Source organism: Panthera tigris, chromosome C1, assembly GCF_018350195.1.
Source record: "Panthera tigris isolate Pti1 chromosome C1, P.tigris_Pti1_mat1.1, whole genome shotgun sequence".
In the NCBI taxonomy this organism is placed as follows: Eukaryota; Metazoa; Chordata; class Mammalia; order Carnivora; family Felidae; genus Panthera; species Panthera tigris.
In genome coordinates this window covers 8,444,448-8,465,202 of record NC_056667.1, presented here as the reverse complement: position 1 = coordinate 8,465,202, position 20,755 = coordinate 8,444,448, and the positions used below count along the sequence as shown (strand labels likewise).

The following is a 20,755-nucleotide window of genomic DNA, read 5'->3' as shown; positions in this document are numbered from 1 at the left end:
GGTGTCCCTGCCAAGGCTGAGGCCCTAATCTAGTTTGCTACTGAGATAAACAGTACATTAAGCACCAACTGTGTGCCGCATACTATTCTAAATGCTGGGGCTTCATCTAATGTCAGTAAAACTCTTGGCCAAGTAAGTAAGCGGTAACTGGTGCCTGCAGTGAGATGCATACAAGGGCTACCCAGATATTCCCCCCCACCCCCCAGGGCAGGGCTTCCCATGAAACTTGCCTTTCCCCCTCAGAAACCACAGGGCACAGGTTGGGCTGGGAACACCTTTTATTTAGCTGCATGCAGCAGGAGCAGAATCACAGCACAGCTGTCCTTCCAGCAGGAGGGAGAGGAAGGAGTGAGGTTGGGCAGGCGGGGTGGGGGGGTGTTCTGGAACGGCAGTTCCAGGGGTGGGATAGGGGCTTGGGATGTTTTCCAAGCCACAGGGAAGGTGATCTGGGCATGGAGGTGGATGGGTGGTCCTTGAAAACCTCCCACTCATCTCATCCAGGGCTTACATGTCCCGGCTCTTAGAATCAGGGTCTAATCCTGCCCCCCACCTGCCCTGGGTTACCATGCACAGGACTCCAGGGGTCTTCTGGAGATCCTGCCTCCACCTGATACCCATCTGACTTCTGACTTCTCGGGCTTCATCGATAATGAGGTCAGTCCAGACCTGGCCTGGACCCCAACCCATCTTGGGCCTGCCCATCTCAGGCCAGGCCTGAGCTTGGCGGGCAGAGCAAAGAGCTTGGGAGGGGCAGAAGACAGGCCAGCACAGCTCCTCTTCTGCTCCCAGATCTGTCTGAGCTATGTGGTCACCTCCCAGCATCTGCACGATCTAGGCCAGGCACAGGCTTGCCAGATGTCTTGACTGTCCTTGCTCTGAGGGCCCCCAGTGTAGACAGGGAGAAAGGGCCCAGGAGGGGAAGGTAGGAGACACGCATCTAGATTTGGCATCTGAGCTCGGAGACCACTCTTGGAGGAACCTGGGAGAACATCCTGCACCTCCCCAACCTCAGGGGCCCCATCTCTTAAAGGAGCCCACACAGGCCTCCCCTGCCATCACTCAGGCTGAGACCTGGGGCAGAGCGCTGGCCCCCATGGCATGTGAGGCTCCACAAAATAGGCAACTGAGGGGCAAGGATGAACCAGGAGGTCTGGGGGAGCCCGGCCCCCCTCCCCTTCCCTAACCCAGCCCTTCTCTGAGAGCAGTTTACCAGTCGGGGTTTGGCGGATCAGGGCTTGGGGGGCGTCAAGGCAGTGGGGGCCCGATGGTGATGCTGCTGTTGGTGACCCTCGGGCCGTACCAGCCGGCCCAGTAGTGAGTGTCCACGCCGCCGTGCTGAAACCAGATGTAGCGGACGCCGGGTGGGTAGTTGGAGAACGTGTGAGAGACCTGGCGGCAGGTGGAGGGAGAGAGGTCAGGGGCCAAGGTCTTAATGCTGGCCCAGCAGTCAGCAGAACTGAGTTCTAGTCCTACTCTGTGATTTTGGGCAGACCCCTTCCCCTCTCTGCCTCAGTTTCCTCATCCGTAAAATGGAGCAGAGTCCTCCTGGGTCCGTCCACTCCACAGGATTGCCCAAGCGCAGCTCAAAGGAACTGAAGGAAAGTGAAAGAGGTCCAATACGGTCATCACTGCGCACGCGTGGCTATTTCAGTTAAAATTAATCAAAACTAGAGAAGATTAAAAATGTAATTCCTCAGTCACACTAGGGACTAGCTCTTATTAAGTGTTCGATAGTCACATGTGGCTATTGGTTACATAGACCATTTCTCCTGGACAGCACTGGTCTCAATTGGCAAACTATGGCCTAGGGGCCCACTGCCTGTTTTTGTAAATGAAGTTTTACTGGCACACAGCCGTGTCTACATAGCTGCTTTCACAACGCAATGGCCCAGCTGAAGGGTTGAGTACAGGTGATAGAGACAGCAACGCCTCCGAAGCCTAAAATATTTGTGTCTGCTGCCCCCTGGTCTAAATAGTAGGAATAACCGATATTAGTAACTAGAACCCGCCAACCTTTTCGAACATGGGTTTATTACCAGCACCATTTCGCTGATGGCTTTTCGAGCTTGAGCAGCTGGTGCCCAGGTGAGAAGCAGCAGAGCTGGGATCCGAACCCGGGCCCGTTCGACTGCAGTCTCAGCCTTGGGCAATATGCCACCTGCCCTCTTCCCAGTTCACATACCTCCCTCCACTTGGCATCGCTCTTCTGCTGGATTGTCGCCGGGTCTGGCTGGAAGGTCCCCAGCGGCGCATGTGCTGACGACAGGAGCTGAACACACAGCTGGTACTTGGACCCGCAGTCTGGCCTGGCTGCGAACCTGCGTGCGGAGGGAGGGCCCATCAGGGCCTCGGAGATGGGGGGCAGGGTGGGGGCGGGGCGCCTGAGTGGCAGGCCCCCCTCCCCCAGGCCCTCGCCCCAGGCACTCACCAGTCCTTGACCTCGATGTCCGGCCGTGTGGTGTCCATCAGCTCCTCCCAATACCCTTCGGCCTTGAGGTCCACCACCTGGGACTTGAGGCAGGTGCTGGGGAGGGCGGGCGGAGGGACGGGAGGGGCTGGGGCTCAGCACTAGGGCACTGGGGGGTTAGGGCTGCCCCTCTCAGGGGCAGGAGATCCCTGGGTGGAGTGGCTTGGGCTTCCCCCCACCCCAAGACTTCCCCAGCCTCAGATCTTACTAATAAGAAGTCACGAAGTATTTCTTGACCTGGTCATTGGGGAATTCCTTCCTCTGGTCTCCAGAGAGGTTCTCCACCTTCCACTCATCGCCTCCATTCACATCCAGGCTCCAGAATTCAAAGCCCTCTGGCCAGAAAGCAGAACTCACGTCATACGGAAGCCCCTCAGTGGTCCCTTTCTCACAAGTGCCCCTTCCTCCTGGATCTGCTCCTTGGATCTCTGCAGCTACCCTCAGGCCTCACGCTGTGGGATGCTGCTGATCAACAGTAGCTGTCTTTTTTTTTTTTTTTTTTACTTAAAAAATTTTTTTTAATGTTTATTTATTTTTGAGACAGAAATAGAGCAGGAGTGGGGAAGGGGAAGAGAGAGGGGGAGACACAGAATCTGAAGCAGGCTCCATGCTCCGAGCTGTCAGCACAGAGCCCGACGTGGGGCTCGAACCCACCAACTGTGAGATCATGACCTGAGCCCAAGTTGGACGCTTAACCGACTGAGCCACCCAGGCGCCCCAACAGTAGCTGTCTTGTATTAGGTGCTTCCTGTGCGCCAGGCACCATGGCAAGTGATTGCCACTGGGAATCCCAAGACATGCGACCATGGGAGTGACCAGATCCCTTCTGTGATGGAGAACGCTCTGATGCCAGAGCCAGCCAGATCTGGAGCTAGTCCCAGCTCTACCAGTATGAGGCTGTGTGACCCTAGATACGTTGCTTTCCCTCTCTGAGGCTTGGTTTTGTCCTCTGTAAACTGGAGTTAAGAACAAGAGCTGGCAAACTTTTTCTGCCAAGGGCCAAAAGAGTTTAGGTTTTGTGGGCTACATACTATCTCTATTAGTCTTTATTTTTATTTTTATTTTTTTGACATATAACCATTTAAAATCACAAAAGCTAGTTTCAGCTCCTGGGCCAGGTGTGGCTAATGGACCATAGAGTGCCAAGGTCCATGGTCATGGCCATTGGGGAGTCAAGTGAGGCAGGCATCTGAAAGCTCTGGACGGCTTGGAGTTATTTCATTGTCATTGTGCTCCAGAATTTGGTCATATACTAGAAAATGAGGTTCCCATCCCATCCCATCCCAGTGCCTGGCCAATGAGTTACTATGCAGTAAGAGAAAAAGAGAGCTCTAGGTGATGTAGAAATTTTGTTTTACCTGTTGTTGTAATACGCTGGAAAGAAGAGTGGATCTCTCATCCTCCCATGAGTAAAGTCCCCTTTGCACTCTGGGACAGTCCTAGTCCGCCTAGCCCTGGAGTCTGGGATCCAGGCCAACAAATTATGGCTCTGATTTCCTGGTCTTGTGTCTTGGGCACAAGTAGTCCTGACTGGTCAACAGTCCCTCACTGGGGAAATAATCTTAAGAGTGGAATGCAAAATGCCACTCTCGACCTCAGTTTGCCCATCTGAAAAATGGGAGCATTAACAGCACCTACCTCTTGGGATTATTGTGGGAGGATTAAGGAGTTAAGCCATCCAAAGTGCCTGGTTCATAGTAAATGCGTAACGAAAGTCAGCTGCTGTCACAGCCGTGTGTGTTGGGGGCAGGCCAGACCCCACCCTACATCCCACCTTCAGCACACGGATTGTGTAGGAGATTCCTGTGGAGGCTGCGTAGGAAGTAGAAGATCTTCCAGTCGGCCACAGGCTGGTCCCAGTCCTCGGTGATGAAGCCCTCACGCAGGCACTTGCGCTTCCAGAGGGTCACCAGGTCGATGAGGTCTCGCCAGAGGCTGCAGACCAGGCGGCAGCGCAGGAGCAGCTGGCGGGCGGGCACGTGCGTGAACAGCTCCAGCAGGATGTTCTCGGGGAGCTCGTTGATGTTCCCCACGGCCATGGCTTGTGGCTTCTGGACAACCCCCTGTGGTTATTGAGAAGCTACCCTTCAAAGCCGGCCCCTTCCCCCAGAACAGAATATTCGCAACACCCCATGGTGGTGGAGGTTCCCATCCCAGCTCTGCCACTTGCTGTCTTGGGAAATTCACCGAGCGTCTCCGAGCCTCAGTTTTCTCCTCTGAAAAATGGGACCAGGAACTGTACTAAAATGGGTTCAAATGCCGTGACACAACAGATGCTCAATAAATGGTAACTGATTTTACTGCCACCATACGACAGCCTCTAAAAGACGCTAAGGAGGCCCAGAGGGGTGCCAGTACCTGCCCAAGGTCATATAGACAGAGGAGGGAAAGAGTCTTCTGATTCTAGAGCAGACCTTTTCCAAAAAGCAAGTCTTTACAGTGTGAATAACAATGCGCAGCCCCGCAGAGCACTCCAGCAAGTCCTCCAACGGAGGAGGGAGAGAGATTGGGGGCAGGGGGGATAATTATCCTGGTGTCTGACGGAGGTCTAAAGAGCTCAAGCGACTTTCTCAAGGCCGCAGAGTAAATGATCCCCCTAGCTGGGACTGGAGATGGGGTGGGAGATGGGGAAAGAAAGGCCTTTCCAACACTCCCGTCTCCATCCTCGCGGCTGGGCTTTCAGCCCCACGACCCCCGGCGCGCGCGCTTCCCACCCTGCGTTGTGGCTTTAAAGTGCCCCAATCCAAAGCTGGGGCTTGGACCCCTGAGCATCGATAAGCGACCCCGGCCCCGGTTCCCTCTTGCGCCGCCGCTGGAGCCCGCGCCGCGCAGCCCCAGGCCTGGGCCTTGTCCGCGCCGGGCCGCCCTCTGCGCACTGCCGCGAGGCCGGAAATCGCCCTGCTCGCCCGCCCGCCCTCCGGCCCCCAGCCCCGGACGGCCCGCGCCCCCGCCGCGGCGCTCCCCGCGCCCACTCCCGCCGGGTCACCTTCGCTTAGCCGTCGCTGCCGGATCCCGCTGGGTCGCGGGGCTGAGCGGACCTCCGCCGGCTGTAGCGAGCGCGTACGGCCCCGCCCCGGCCCGCCAGGCCCCGCCCCGGCCCGCCAGGCCCCGCCCCGGCCCCGCCCCCTTGGCCCGCGCCGCGCCGCGCCCCCCACCGCTACGTAGGAAAATTACCTGGAGTGGGGCGCGGGGAGGGGCCTCCGCCCTCCTCCCTCCTCCAGGGCGGCGCGCCCCGCACCCTCCGCATGACCCAGACTCGCGGTGCCCCCTCGCCTCCTCCTCCCAGCAGCCACCCCTGGGGGGAGCTGGGAGACACCCCAAATCGGATCCCCATTCCCATTAAAAAATCCGACTCCCGACCTTTCCCTGCCTCCTGGGTCCGCCTGGAACCGGTAGCCTCAGGCCTGGGGCCGACCGCTCCAGACTGCGGGGCGTCCCGGCTCCGGGCCAAAGGCGGGGCGGGGGCGGAGGCGGGGGCCTTTAAGAGGCGCCGCCAGCCGGGACCCGACCTAGACGCGGGCAGCGCCTGGACTCGCCGCCGCCGCCGCGGGACTCGGGCAGCCCCGCAGCCCCGCAGCGCTCCGGCTCCTCCTCCTCTCCAGACCGCCCTCCGCAGCGATGGACGGAGACGGTGAACCAGGTAGCCGCTGCCACCCGGATCCACTCGCTCGGCCCGGGAGGGGAGACCGAGGCAGGCGGGCGAGCGAATGCTACGGAGAGGGGGCATCAGAAAGCGAGGGGGTCCCGGCGACCGAGCGCGGCAAACTTTCACCCACGCAAAGCCCTTGAAACAGTTTTAAAAGAGCACAGCCCTGTGGCTGGAGGCCTCCAGAGGTGACAGGCAGGGAGGGAGGACTCCTGGGTCCTATTTACGGGGGGGGGGGGGGAATAGTGTAGGGGTAATCCCACATTCTCGCCTCTCAGCTTCCTGAGGGTCTGTTGGGTCCGGGTCTGGGACACATCTGGGATGACGGAGGCTGCAAGCTTCCCCCCCCCCCCCCCCCCCCCCCCGCATCAACTTCTTTCATTTGCCAGCTCTGGCCCTTGAACTGCGTGTATGTATCCCTACGGCTTTCTTGGGGTTACCGGCTTCTCCTCACCCCATCCCTGCCTTCCTCCTTGGCTCCCTTGTCTGGAGGGACTGCTCTTCAACTGGGTGGCCGGTTGCCCAGTGGGGATCAGGCCAGCGGTGAGGGAGAGTTGGGGCACAGCTCAGAGCCCTCTGAGACTGCCCAGTCATCTTGCCTGGCACCAAAGACCCCCCTCTCCCCATCCCTCGAATTCCCTGCTGGGCCTGTAGGGGTTGCCTGCTGAGTCAGGGTGGGAACAAAACCTGCCTGCAGATTTCCCCACCCCGGTCCCAGCAGGCCCATCTGAGAGTGGGCCTTCCTGGAGGAGTCAACAGGAAACACTGATGCACGCTCCGGTAACCAAGCCCCTCTCTCCCCAGTCCTGAAACTCCCAGCTCCTTCAGCCCATGCTCCCAATCCGTGACCCCCTTGCCACGCCCTCTATAGGGCCCCAGAATGGGCTCCTGCTTTTTCCCAGGGCTCAGCTATTCCCTGGACTCCAGGGCCCAGTGCAGGTGAGTGAATCAGCCTGGGAGGCAGCTTCTAGGGGCCAGATAACTTTCCGACAGCAACAATGTGGGGAGTTGTGTGTACTGGAAAGGGGTTGGGGGGGGGCTGTAATTAGATCTGGGGCCTGGAGTGCCAGGCCTGGGGCCAGAAGAGGGGACTGGGCAAGGTGCACCTTTCGGGGGAGCATCAGGTGTCCACCAGGGCCAGGGCAGGGCAGGGGGAGGGCTGGAGAGGTGAGGACACTGGGGCTGGCTCCCCAGAGAGCTGTGGGCAGCAGAACAGGCAGGTGATGCAGCTTCAGGGCCTGGCATTTTCCTTTCTGTCTGCCCATTGTTCTTTCGTGTGACTTGGGAGAAGCTAGGAAACTGGGCCTCAGTTTCCTCTCTGCAAAAAAGAAAGGGAAAACCCCCGCATCATAAAGATGTGCCCCCCCCCCCCAATGCAGCTAATAATGAAGGAAAGCGTTGTGCTCAGATTCACTAAATAAGATTTGCGGAGGACTGACTGTGTGCTCTGGGCTCTGAAGAAGAGGTAAACCCTGGTTCAGCTCTCAAGGGCCTGACTGTGGGAGGGGGGAGAATGTGCTACATGTGAGGAGGGGCGGTAAAGCCTGGCAGGCTGGGGTCCCGCCAACATCCAGACTTGGGTCTAGGCCCTGCCTGTTCTCCCCCCACCCCCGGTTCAGCCTGTTTCTACCACTGCCTGGGCTTTCCAGGCTCTAGCCCTTAGGAACCCCCCATCCTAGATCTGAGAGCACTAGTCTCCCCCACCCGCCCCCATCACCCAGAGTGGTCCCAGCCCCTCACCACCGTGTCTTCCTCCTCCAGAGATACTGTGCACTCAGTATCTGCTTACTCAAGGTTTTGATGGCCCAGCTGAGGCCGGCTGGGTTCCAGGAGATAGTCCAGCCTGCAGCTCCTGACGTCTGTCCACCTCCTTACACTTTAGAATGCTCTTGCCCCCTCCCCAGGGGATTGGAACATCAGCACTGTTCGAATGGCCTGGCACATTGATTACTCCCATTTTATAGATGAGGAAACTGAGGTCCAGGGATAGGACGAGGGAGTGAAAAGACCTTCCTTTCTTGAGCACTTATTACATCTCCCTATTTGATATACCTGCTGTCTATTTTATTTGAGAGAGAGAGAGAGAGAGAGCCCCAGCAGGGGAGAGGGGCAGAGGGAAAGAGAGAGAGAGAGGGAAAGAGAGAGAGAGAATGAATCCCAAGCAGGCTCCATGCTGAGTGCAGAGCCTGGGGTGGGGCTCGATCCCAGGACCCCAGGATCATGACTTGAGCTGAAACCAAGAGTTGGGCACTCGATCGACTGGGCCACCCAGGCGCCCCTACCTGCTCTCTTTTAATGAGCCCCCACGTCATACTGCTGTGGCCAGCAGGGGATTACGATCCCTGTTCCCCTTTCCCTTCAGGCCTCAGATCCCCATGTCCCTGTCCTAATACTAGCAGCATAACCCTTGGTGAGTCAAAATCAAAGGCACCTCCAAAGTCAACAAACTATTTTATTGAGGGCATTTTTTTTTTTTTTTGAGCCTGGATTTGAACCCAGTCTTCACTCATTTGCTGTGTGATCCTGAGTGGTTTCACCTCACTATTGCCTCCGTTTCTTTATCAATGACATAGCGACAGCAGGAGGAGCAACCTCAGAGAGATGCTGCAAGGATTTGGAATAAATAAAAACGCTGAGGACAATGTCTCGCTCTTGCTAAATGCCCAGGAAACATTAGCTGCTGACAGTGTGCCAGGGAGGGTTCGAGACGCCAGGCACTGGGGTGAAGCAGTGAGTGTCCCAGACCCAGTTCCTGCCTTCTTGCACTCACTCTAGTCCTGAGGGAGGTGTTTACAAACCAACACACCCTAAGACAAGCGCTAGGAGGGACAGGAACTCCACGGCTAGAAGATTTCGTGGTGGGAAGTCCGGGAGCCGTCCCCAGAGGAGGGGAGGGGAGGCAGGGATCTCAGGGCGCGGTTGTAAGGATAAAGGAGTGGATGAAGTCAAGTTTGTGCAATTAGATGGGTGCCCTTACGATCAGATTATCAGTTGCTGTTAACCGCTCGGGTTTACTGGCCCTGCCAGGAAACTCTTCCGACTGGGCGCGCTGGTCTGCGGCCCTAGCCCCCTGGGGTCTCCTCCACTGGGCGCCGGTCTCTGGCCACAGAGCCTCGGGCCCCGGTTTCGGATCGTCCGAGGGTGGGTGAGGGGCGGATACCCGACACGTCGCGGTTCTGAAGCTTGGAGGGGGATATTCTGAGCAGAGTCACAGCCCCCGCCCCCCTCCCCTCCCCCGCCTGCAGAGAGCTTGGGCCAGCCGGAGGAGGTGAGCCCGGAGGGGCAGCAGGAGGAAGCCGGCGCGGAGGAGGCGAGCGCCGGGGAGGAGCGGCCCGAGGAGGAGGAGGAGGAGGAGGAGGCGGCGGCGTACCTGCAGGAGCTGCCCGAGCCGCTGCTGCTGCGCGTGCTGGCCGAGCTGCCGGCCGCCGAGCTGGTGCAGGCCTGCCGCCTGGTGTGCCTGCGCTGGAAGGAGCTGGTGGACGGCGCCCCCCTCTGGCTGCTCAAGTGTCAGCAGGAGGGGCTGGTGCCCGAGGGCGGCGCCGAGGACGAGCGCGACCACTGGCAACAGTTTTACTTCCTGAGCAAGCGGCGGCGCAACCTTCTGCGCAACCCGTGCGGGGCAGGTGAGCTGCCCCGGGGAGCTCAGCTTTCCCTGCTGCAAAATGGGCCGGAGCAACGCCAGCCTGCTTGGAGGGCTAAATGGGATAAAGCCCCGGCACGACGCCCCGCGGGGCAGCCCCGACAAGAATCCTGTGCATATTATTGGCTCCTGGGGCCGCCTGCTCTCTGGGGGTCCCTTTTCCAGGTCTTTCCACCCTCACGATCTGAGGCAAGACGGGCCCCGTGGAGGACCCTCCCAGGAGGGAGAGAGAATCTGGGGACGAACAGGAAATTCCTCCCGTTCCAACCCCTCGCATCACCTGCCTCCCCACCCCCCCCACCCCGTTAAAGGACCACGTTCCCCTGCCCCGCAACTGATGGCGCGGGAACCAGCCCGGCCACACCCTCAGCAGGGAGTGGGTGACCAGGGTGGGGCTGTCGTGCTCTTACAGAGGACCTGGAGGGCTGGTGCGACGTGGAGCACGGAGGGGACGGCTGGAGGGTGGAGGACCTGCCCGGAGACTGTGGGGTGGAATTCATCCACGACGAGAGCGTCAAGAAGTACTTCGCCTCCTCCTTTGAGTAAGGAGAAGCGGGATGGAGGGCACGGGGGTGGGGGTGGGGGGAGGGGTCTCCACTCCCTCCTAACTCCAGTTCCCCAGGTGGTGTCGCAAAGCGCAGGTCGTTGACCTGCAGGCTGAGGGCTACTGGGAGGAGCTGCTGGACACCGCTCAGCCGGCCATCGTGGTGAAGGACTGGTGAGCGGCCTTGGGGGTGGGGCCGGGACGGTAGGGAGGGGAAGGGAGAGGGGGGAGGGAGGGAGCAGAGGGGTGTGTGTGTGGGGGGGGAGGGGCGACCCGGAGCCGCTGCCCTGCCCCAGGGGCCGGGGCCTCCCAACTCTACTGGTTGTGGCTACATGGGCCACGGGGTTTTCGGGAGAAGGTGGAAACCCACCTCTCCTGCTGACTTTCAAAGGTGGGCAATTAAAAAAACAAAACTTGTCACTGTGGGCTGGCTTTAGCCCCGGGGGTGGGTCTGGCCGACCTGGGGTGTAGTCCCCGGGGTTTGGACCTTGGGCGAATCCACGCTCTCTCTGGCCTCAGCTTCCTTATCTGTAAGACGGGGACCTTAGTAGTACCGGCCGGCGGGGTTGGGCGGAAATGAGAACTTCGGTAGCAGGCAGGGCCCGCAGTACCGGCTGAGCAGGGTTCCCCCGGCCCTCGCTCTGTCCCTCGGGGCAGGTACTCGGGCCGTAGGGACGCCGGCTGCCTGTACGAGCTCACGGTGAAGCTGCTGTCGGAGCACGAGGACGTGCTGGCCGAGTTCAGCAGCGGGCAGGTGGCGGTGCCCCCAGACAGCGACGATGGCTGGATCCAGGTGAGCCTGGAGGCTCCGGGGGCCGGGGCGGGGCCTGGGAGCGAAGGGCGGGGCTCATGGAAACCCCGCCCATGGCACGCGCGGCCGGGGTAAGGCAGACTTGGCGGAGAGGTGTGGGTGAGGGACCCTGGCTGAGACACCCAGAAAGGGGGCGGGCCAGGGGTTGGGAAAGTGCGCTGGGGTGGGGTGGCTGGGGGAGGCGTCAGGGCCCTAACCCGACCCTCCTACCTCCACCCCCCAGATCTCCCACACCTTCACCGACTATGGGCCCGGTGTCCGCTTTGTCCGCTTCGAACATGGGGGTCAGGACTCCGTCTACTGGAAGGGCTGGTTCGGGGCCCGAGTGACCAACAGCAGCGTGTGGGTGGAGCCCTGAGTGACCCCTCCTCCAACCTCAGCCCTCTTGGAGGTGCAGAGGCCTGGGGTAGATAGGCCTTAGTCAGTAGCCCCCTCACTTTTTCCATCCCCCACCTCACCCCCACCCCCACACACTCCTCTCCTGCCCCATTCTCCCAGCCCAGCCCCCACACTGGGAAAGAGGAGTTTTGCTGGCGTATATGTGCATCTAGAAAATAAGATGGGTGAGGGTATGGGCCTGGGTCGGGCCCACCGCTGAATCCCCTGCACCTAGTACAATGCCTGCCGCAAAGTGGGCACCTAATAAATATTTGTCCAAGGAAGGAATGAATGAACAAACGGATGAATGAACACCGCCCCCTTTGCATCCTCCTCTGTCTCTTGGGGGCCCCTGGCCCAGCCTGGAAAAATACTTGGTGGGGCTCCAGCTGCTCTGGTTTCCAGAGGCCCTTGGGCCGGTACAGAGCCAGCCAGGCCCGGGCCGGCTGGACAAAGGCCGGGATTGTGAGGCCAAGGAGTGGGGAGCTGGGCCTGGCGCCTGACTGACACCCAAGCTGCCCAGAGGCCAGAACAGGGTGTGTGTATGTGTGTGTGTGTGTGTGTGTGTCTGTCAGGGGCGGCGGGGGCGGGGGGGTTGCCCTCCAGGCCTCTCTTGGTCCTCGTCCTGTTCCTTTCTGAGACCAGGATGGTGGGTGGCGGTAGCCTCTCACTTAGCACACGAATTCTCCGGGGCCCAAGGGATGGATGCCGGTGGCCCTGGTGGGGATGGGGAGCTGGGGGTGGGGGTGGCTAGGGGAGAGGCTTGGTGTCCCTCTTCAGTACAGGCGCACTTCATGCTGTCCTCCCTGGCCTGGCGATGGATTGAACAGCAGCATCTGGTCTCTGGTCATATTCTTTCTTTCTTTTTTTTCTTAAAAAAAAAAAAAAAAGTTTTATTTATTTTTGAGAGAGCGCCAGTGGGGGAAGGGCAGAGAGAGGGGGCAGAGGATCCAAAGCAATCTCCACGCTGACAGCAGTGAGCCGACTAGGGGCTCGAATTCACGAACCGTGAGATCATGACCTGAGCTGGAGTTGGATGCTCAACCGACTGAGCCCCCCAGCCCCCACCCCCCCCTCCAGCATCTGGTCATTTTTCTAAGCCCTGCCGGGAGGCTGGCTCTAGCCCTGGTTTGAGGCGGCAAGGGTGTGGTGCCAGGCCCCTTTTTTGGCCTCTCCAGCAGCTCTCAAACCCAGCCCCTCCCCAGGACTCTCGGGTGTTGGTCCTGGGGCTGAATGAGGGTCTCCCCATAGCCTCTCTCCTCTAGGCAATGGTGACCAATAAAATCTCAGTGCCCACCCTGCCCCCCCCCTCCCAGCTTTCCTTTGATTCTGATCCCTGCTGCCACCTGCTGGTCAGGTGGGATTGCAGGCTTTAAGCTGGGGCCTGCCTGGGCCTGGTCACTGGTTCGTTCCTTCACTCCCCAATCCTGAAGCCCCAGTCCCCGGGGCCGGGCTCTGTGCAGGGCCCTGAGATTCCAGGGGTGAGGAAGATACTTCTTGTCCCAGGAAGAGGGGGCATCCTGGGGTCCTGGGGCGCCTCCAGTCGTCTCAGCTCTGGGGGCATCCTCAGTCTGACAGGGGAGACAAAACCCTGATCTCGAGAACTCCCCAGTCTGAAGGTGGAGGCACAGCCCCTGCCCCACGGGCACCCTCAGTCCTTTCTAGGGGATGTCACAGTCCGGTGGGGGAGGGCACTGTTCACACCTACCTGAGTTTCCAGTCAGGGGGCGTGATGCCTTGATGAGTTCGATGGATGCCATAAAGGAAGAGGCTCACCCCTTGAGCTTCCAGGTGTACGTAAAGGTGCAGCAGGCAGTGGTGCCCTGGGGCAATGGACTAGGATGGGCACGCAGGGATCCCCGTGAGGATGAGCTGGGGGAGGACTGGGCCCGTGCTGGGGCTACGCGAGGAGGCTGGATGGAGGTGCGGTGAGCATGAGAGGCAGGCGTTGTGCAGGTGCCTGTGAAGACTGGATGCCGGGGCCGGGGTGTGGGGGCATGGAAGGTGCTGCAGGTGGGAGCTGGGGACATTCAGAAGAGAGGCCCGTGAAGGGTCTGGGGCTCTGGGCTGGTGATCTAGGGTTGGCAGTGTATGTGGCCAGCGGCCAAAGCCAAGGCCACTGTTGAGGGCTGGGAACAAATGTGGAGTGAGGCAGGAGAGGGCACAGAGAAACAGCCTCTAGGGCTGTGGTGGAGAAGACAGAGCAGCCACGGAGGCGGGGATGGGATGGGTAGGAGGGGGCGAGGCCAGCAAGGCCATCTGTAGTCAACTCTCTGCACTCAGAGGAGGGAGCCAGAAGCCCAGAGACCAGATTCTCTGCCCTGGGGCCCCAGAGATGAGACCCACAGAGGAGACCTGAGGGGCTCGGATAATGGAGTGCTCCAGACCCACTGTCCCTGAGGGACAGTCACTAGAGGGACAGTTGGATACACTGGTGGAATTCAGCAGACAGCAGTTCCTGAGTCACCAAAGAGCTGATGCTTCGGGAGCGGGGGACGGGCCAGAAAAGCACAGTGAGCTTTGCACAGGGCACTGTGTACTCACTGTGCACAGGGCGCGTCCTGTCACTACATCCCCGTGCCCAGTCGGACATGGGGAAGGGGGAGAGGGCATCCTTACCCCTGTTGGACACGAGGATACTGAAGAGCCCAGACCTCGCTGATGATACACGACTTCACTGGAGAAGCACAAGTTTCAACCAAGGTGGCACGGGCTTCAAAGAGTGTGCGCTTAACCCCTCAGTTTTATTGTCCTTACCTGCCCGCTCCCCTCCAACATTGATTCTAGGACTGCAGATACCAGCTTCAAGGGAGGGGAAAACCTTCAGGGGAAGGTTTCAAGGGGAAAAGCTTATGCTGTCCAGCAGGGGGTGCCTCAGGGCCATCTCTGGACCGTGGGGAGTGTAGATAGCAGACAGATTAGCCACATGACTCAATGGCACCTGAACATTGGCTAAGGAGAGAGAGAGGCGCATATTCCTGAAGGTCCTTTCCACTCAATCAGTGCTTACTGAGCATCTACTATCTTCCAGGCAGGGCAAAAACAGACGAGGACTCTGCCCCCTGGAATATACGGTCTAGGCAGAAAAACTTAAATGCAAGCAACTATATAAATGAATAAGGTAATTACTAACATGATAGAGCACTTAATATACATACCAGGCAATACTTTGAGAGCTTTGTATAGATTGATTCATTAAAATAACCATATGGAGTGGGAATATTATTACTTCTATTTTTATAGATGAGAAAACGGAAGCACAGGGAGGTTAAGCAATTTGCCTGAGGCCGTACAGCTAATACATGGTGGAACCGGAATTCTCCTCAGCCACTTAGGCACTTGACTTCTACGTGAAGTAAACAAACTACAAACTGAGGGTAGTCACGCCATCAGGGAGGACCTCTTCGAGGAAGGGACATTGGAAGGATGAGGAGAAACCAGCCATGCCGATATCTGGCGGAAGAGCATTGTAGGAGCAGTACGTGCAAAGGCCCTGAGGTGGGAATGAACTCATTTACAGGTTAGAAAGTCTGGAGCTCAGTGAGCAAGCAGGGAAGCTGTTTGACATGAGATTGGAGATGTAGGCAGGCAATTCTGAGAGTTTCCTGAACACCCTACTGTGTGCTCTGACATATAAGGTTTAAATGCTTTAAGGAAAAACCTTTGCTGTATCCAGTAGGACCTGAGAATGGGGAGTTAGACATGAGCAGCTTAGAGCCCAGGTGAGGAAACCACATTTCCCGAGAGTAACAGGATAACCAGGATGCTGATAACAACAATGGTGGGCATGATAACAAGCATCCATCGGGACCTGGTGGGAGTCAATTCCCGTGCTAAGCGCACAGCCTCATTTAATCTGCTCAGTGGCCCTCTCTGGTAGACACAGACACGTCCATTTTATAGATGAAAGAGTTCAGACTCTGAGATGTTGGGGAACTTGCTCAGGGACATACAGTGAGTAAACAGTTGTGGCTCTCCAGGTTGGAAATCCGGCTCACTACGGCTCAGGGTCAAAGATGGGCACATGCCAGGGGACAGAGCAATGGCAGGAGCTGGGGGCTTTGAGGCGAGGAAGAGTGGAAACAGTGGTGACAAGGACGGTGGGGCTCCAGGCCTTCTAAGCATATTCTTGGTTGCCCCAGACGGAAGGAGGGGATCCTAAGTGTTTCTGGGCCATTTTGGTTAAGGGGTTGAGGTAGGTAAAGTGACTTTTCTTTTAGATTTCTTGGTAGAGCTCTTTGTTTAGTAATTTTTGCAATGGGAAAAAGTTCTCCTTCCCCTTTCTGATTTATTTTGTTTGTAAACCTGGATTTTTGTGTGCACGGTACGTTTAGGAGCGGTTGTATAGGGAGGAGGGAAGGAAGGACCAGTTCCTCTGAGCACCACTAGGTGTCAGCATTGTCAAGGGAGTTCCCAGGCTGGGCTTCTGCCGGGTTCTCTGCAGGGGAAGGGGCATCGGCAGGTAGGATTTGAATCCACAGCTGGATTGGATTTCTTGCCTGGGGTTGAGTCTTGGGCTGAGGGTCTGCTTGGGGCTGCTCTTATGCCAGAGGCCCCTGAGAAACATTTAGGAGGCTAGGTCTTCTGAGGCTTGAGTCCTGTAAGACTAGGAAGGGGCTGGTGGTCTTCGGGAATCCAGCCCCAAATAGGTCTCAGGGCCTAGACCTCCCCCCTCAACTCTCCCACCTGCTGCCCCAGTTCATCCCGAGCTTGGCAGAGCCCCGGGCTTTCCTCACGGCCCTTCGCCTGCAGTGAACACAGAACACCCAGGCAGATCCAGTCCTGATCTCCTGGTGAGTAATGACTTTGCTATTTTTTCCCCCGTAAATTAAACCTAATCTTGTGTTGACTTTGCTGAACAAGGAGAATAATGAAGAAGATTAAGATGAGATGGTATTCATTCTCCTCCAACAAAAGCCAATTAATTGTTAGCAGGATTACCGCCCTGAGCCGGGAGCCAGCACAGACTCTGCAGACAGGATGGGCAGGGCTGTGGTAGGGGGGGAGTGCGGGGAGGGGGGGGGTCTCCTAGTGCTCCAGCAGGGGTCAGCCAGTGATGCAGCAGGAAAAATGTCAGTTAGATGTAAAGGAGAACTGCCTGGATGAGAGAACGGGCTGAAGCCAAGGAGGGGGCTGTGAAGAGTGTGGAATCCCTCTGCCAGGTGGGTTTTGTGAGACATGGGGAGAGGCTCCGTGGGTCCCTGCGCGTGCAAGGCATTTGCTCCCTGAGGCCCCTGACCCCTCAACATCTCCATCCCAGGCCACCTGACACCCTCCCCTGCCTTTCCTCCCTCAGGGTATCGCCCTGTGACCTGTCTCAGCCTCATGAACTCCATTTCTGGGGTTGCCTTTGATAAATGAACTTGCATGCAGGGGTCTCCAGCCTCCTCCCCACCCTGCTTGCCCCCCTCCCTTCCTGTCCCAGGAATGAGGGTTCAGAGCATGGATTTGGAGACAGAAACACCTGGGTTTCACCTGGCTTTGCCGCTCGTCCTCAGCTGCAAAGTGGGATCTGAGTGCGGCTCCGAGGAGTTTAAGCACCCAAGCTTCCAGGCCCAGTTTCTGGCACCCAGTGGGTTCTTTGTACAAGATACGGGGCCGAGTGGGTCAGGTGGACTGCCACACCCCTGGGGCCACCATTGAGAGGCTCGGGGGCGGGGGAACTAACATTGTCAGTCTCCTACCCCGTCTACACTATCTCACAGGCTCCCCATAGCAACCCCTGGGGAAGACTTCATTTGTCACCCCAATTTATGAAAGAGAAGTCTGCGGTGCCGAGAGGGGGGTCTAGGGGTCAAGGACACAAACCGACACCTGCAAGACCTGCAGAGCTGGCTGGGATGGGCCTGGATCCGAGGGGCCCTCCCGGGCAACTGTGCCCCTCCCCCCACTCCACCTCCCTTCAATGCACTTGAAAGGCGTTCAGCCCACACCTGAATGAATGAAACACTCCTCAATCGCCATTTCTGGCCCACTAGGTCCCCATTTCAGACCCTCTTGCGTCCTGGTAACTCCCAGAAGGAAATGGATTGTGTGTGATTGCAAAATTCTTCTTGGTAATTCTTGGCAACTCACCCATCTTACTACGAGTATTAAGAAAAATCCACCCTTCCATCCAGATCTCGGGCCTCGCTTCATTTCCTGGGATTGATGAGGTTCTGTTGTTTTCTGAGCATAGCAGAAGTATTCCCGAAGTCCACATCTCATAGTTTATGATATTTCACACCTACTGAGCGCTCACCACGTGCTGGGTATTGGTGCATGGCTTTATTCAATCCTTGCAGCACACCTGTGCCCTACTTCCCTTCTCACTTGAAAGACTGTGTTGGAACTGAGGCTCAGAGAAGTGCAGTCTTGCCCAAGGCCACACAGCTGGAAGCCACACGTTACAGGGTGGGGATTCTTTCCACACCAGGAGGCTGTCCCACATCATGAGACTTTTCATGGTGGATTCCGGTCCTGTACGCGGTGGGACTGGTGAAGGGCATGGGTCTCAGGGCCCTGTGAGCCAATGAGGTCCTTGTCCCTTGGGAGCTCGCTGACTAAAGAGGGAGACACCTAGGTCACCAGTTCTGACCCTCCCTGCCATGTGACCTTGGCCAAGTCCCTTACCCACTCAGTGCCTGAGTTTCCTTGCCTGTAAAATAGGGCTGATTATAGTTCTTACCTCATAGGGTTGTTATGAGGACCAGACGAGTTAATATTTGTAAAGCATCAGGTAATGTTTGTTAAGATCAGAGCCTGTATATGGCAAGTAATATATGTGAGTTTGCTAAATGAACGGGGCACCTGGGTGGCTCAGTGGGTTAAGTGTCTGACTCTTGGTTAGGGCTCAGGTTATGATCTCATGGTTTGTGGGTTCAGGCCCCACATCGGGCTCCACACCGACAATGCAGAGCCTGCTTGCCATTCTCTCTGTCTCCCTCTCCTGCCCCTCCCCTGCTCGCACTCTGTCTCTCTCTCAAAATAAATAAGTACACTTAAAAAAAGAAAAGTAAAACGAGTAAGTCTGGCAGTTGTAGTCCAACAGTAAAAGGGCTATGAGGAGGAAGCCCACTATCTTGTGGGAACCCAGAGGAGAGGCATCTAACTTGGATCTTAATCAGAGAGGGCTTCCTGGAGGAGGCAGTGAGTGGACTCTTGATCTGAGGAGTAGTAGGAAGGCAAATCACTTCCTTAAGCAGCTCTTAGCTCCATGTACTATCAGTTGGAGCTCTGGCACTAACCGGTCATTTCCTGGGGCTTTCTTGTCAGAATTTATCAGTGTGCAAACCACCATTAGTGTCATCTGCGTTTGAACAGAAATCTGTGTCCCCAGGGACCCATGATTGAGGGCAGTGCGCCAAGAAGGTCCTGAATCTTCTCTTAAGATTGGTGGGTGGGCAGGTGCAGAGAAATCTCTGGTGGTAGAAGGTGTAGCAAGGCCCTCAAAGCCTGCATGAAGAGACAAAGATGTCTTTGGAAAAAAGAACAAGAGGAAAAAAAAAAAAGGAAGGGAGAAGCAGGCAGGGAAATGATTTTCTCAGCTGGCGTTTCTCAGGGAATTAAATCTTGTTTTTCGTCACCACTGAGTGGAATAATCCAATATATTAAAGCAGATACCCCCCTCCTATTTATTGCTGTGACTTTGACCTAACAGTCTTGGGCTGCATTTGGAATCAGATCGTCCCGGGGAGGGAGAGGGGAGGGAGGCGTCAGCCCCCTGGATCAATTACTCTGCTCTCCGACACCGGAAAAATGAATTATTCCCCCAAAAGCAGGCTCCTCACCCGATGAATTCTGCACTGCAGAGCCGGTGGAGTTATACCAAATTGAATTTGGTCTTTGAGAGACATTTAAAACCAGGTGGAGTGTGCACATTGCGGGGGGGGGGGCGGGGGGGGAGGGTCTGACAGCTGCCGGGACCTCTGTTGCCTGGCTGGGGAAGCCCCCTGCTCATAATGCTCTGGGGTGGGGGCCAAGAGGCAGCCACCCCACCTGCCCAAGGGGCCACCTGCATTCTGCAGGGGTGAGACATTTTGTTTCCAGCCTGAGGCTCAGAGAGGTGAGGTTGATTGTCTGAGGCCACACAGTGAGTGGGTAGCCATGGCAACCTGTTACTTTTTTGTCCCTTGCTCTCTGGGCCTTGTGGAAAATGGCCTCACTTCCCCCCCACCCCTCCCCAGCCCAACCTCAGGGGGGAACATATTGAGATTGGGAGCTTTTCAGTCTGGGGCATTCTGCCCATTCATAGCTGTGTGACCTGGGACGAAGGGTAGCTTAATCTCTCTGGACATCAGTGTCCTGACCCAAGAAATGGGGTTTACTAAAACCCTTGTACTGGTTGCCACTCTGTCGGTAGCAAATGACAGACACGCGATTCAGAGTGGCTTAATGAAAAAGCAGATTTGGGGCTCACATAACAGAAAAGCCCGGTGTAGATTTCTCCCAGGGATAGCTGGTTCCAGAGGCCCCAATGGCGTGTTCGGAAATTGGGCTTTGTCTTTGTATCTCAGCGCTGTGTGGCTTCACCCCAGGCAGGCGCGCTCTGGAAGGGGCCGGGCACCCCGACATTAAGTCCAGTGGGTTCACACACCCATCCCTGAGCAAGGCCTGGGGTGGAGCCACCCAGTGAGAACCACAGGCTGAGAGAAGGGGGCAGATGCTGCCCCCCTTGAAGAAGGCACTGGGACAAAAACCTCACACAGAGCCCCACCCCTCACAGGCCCCGGGCAAGAATGAGGGGGTGTTTGGCACAGCGCTTGGCATCATCGGGCAAGCATTCTGCCCACCACGGCCCTGCTGGGGTTGTTTCCAATTTTCACTGAGGAAGATGCAGTGTCCTCCTGGGCAGGTTACAAGGGGCTCTGCCCGGGCCGCCCTCTGCCTCCCTCATGATCTCCTACTTTATCTGCTCCCCCAGAACCTCCCTCCCCACCCCCAGGCCAGATCCCAGCCTTGGCCCTCTGCCTGGCCAGGGGTCCCCAGGGAAGGGGGGGCTGACTCACCCCACACAGCCAGGGGACTGCAAGGGCTGCACTTTCACTAATGATGTGGGGAAGAGAGGAAAAAAACTAGCCTGAGATGGAGCTATTTTAGCTGAAAAACCCTCCCCCTGGATTTGAGTAGGTTTTTCAGGGCTAATGCACTGGGGCCGAGGGAGTTGTTGGGGAGGGGGCTGAGGCTGGGGTTCTGCAGGGGCCGGAGGCCTGACCAGGGAGAGAGGAGTAGGGGTCTGGGGAGGGGGTCATGGGGGCTCTGTGCCCCAGAAGTGAGAGCTGCTCACGTGG

At 57.4% G+C, this 20,755-nt stretch overlaps 2 protein-coding genes across 4 annotated transcripts; one reads left to right on the top strand and one right to left on the bottom strand.

Moving 5' to 3' along the window:
- Positions 1-267: 267 nt before the first annotated feature.
- On the bottom strand, positions 268-5,542 carry FBXO44 (F-box protein 44). Of its 3 annotated transcripts, none has more exons than XM_042996849.1 (6): positions 5,454-5,542; positions 4,242-4,530; positions 2,676-2,802; positions 2,429-2,524; positions 2,183-2,318; positions 268-1,389 (listed from the first exon to the last, which is right to left on the bottom strand). In XM_042996849.1, the coding sequence occupies exons 2-6, from the start codon at positions 4,504-4,506 to the stop codon at positions 1,246-1,248; spliced, it is 768 nt and encodes a 255-aa protein (XP_042852783.1). In that variant the 5' UTR covers positions 4,507-4,530; positions 5,454-5,542; the 3' UTR covers positions 268-1,245. The 3 variants fall into 3 exon arrangements, with proteins under 3 accessions (XP_042852783.1, XP_042852784.1, XP_042852786.1); XM_042996850.1 differs by having other exon boundaries at positions 2,705-2,802; XM_042996852.1 differs by lacking the exon at positions 2,429-2,524 and having other exon boundaries at positions 2,705-2,802.
- Positions 5,543-5,660: 118 nt separating this feature from the next.
- Positions 5,661-11,795, top strand: FBXO2 (F-box protein 2). The gene is made up of 6 exons (XM_042996266.1): positions 5,661-6,107; positions 9,359-9,736; positions 10,166-10,295; positions 10,376-10,471; positions 10,955-11,090; positions 11,332-11,795. Exons 1-6 carry the CDS (start codon positions 6,086-6,088, stop codon positions 11,464-11,466), a joined length of 897 nt encoding a protein of 298 aa, XP_042852200.1. The 5' UTR covers positions 5,661-6,085; the 3' UTR covers positions 11,467-11,795.
- Positions 11,796-20,755: the final 8,960 nt, after the last annotated feature.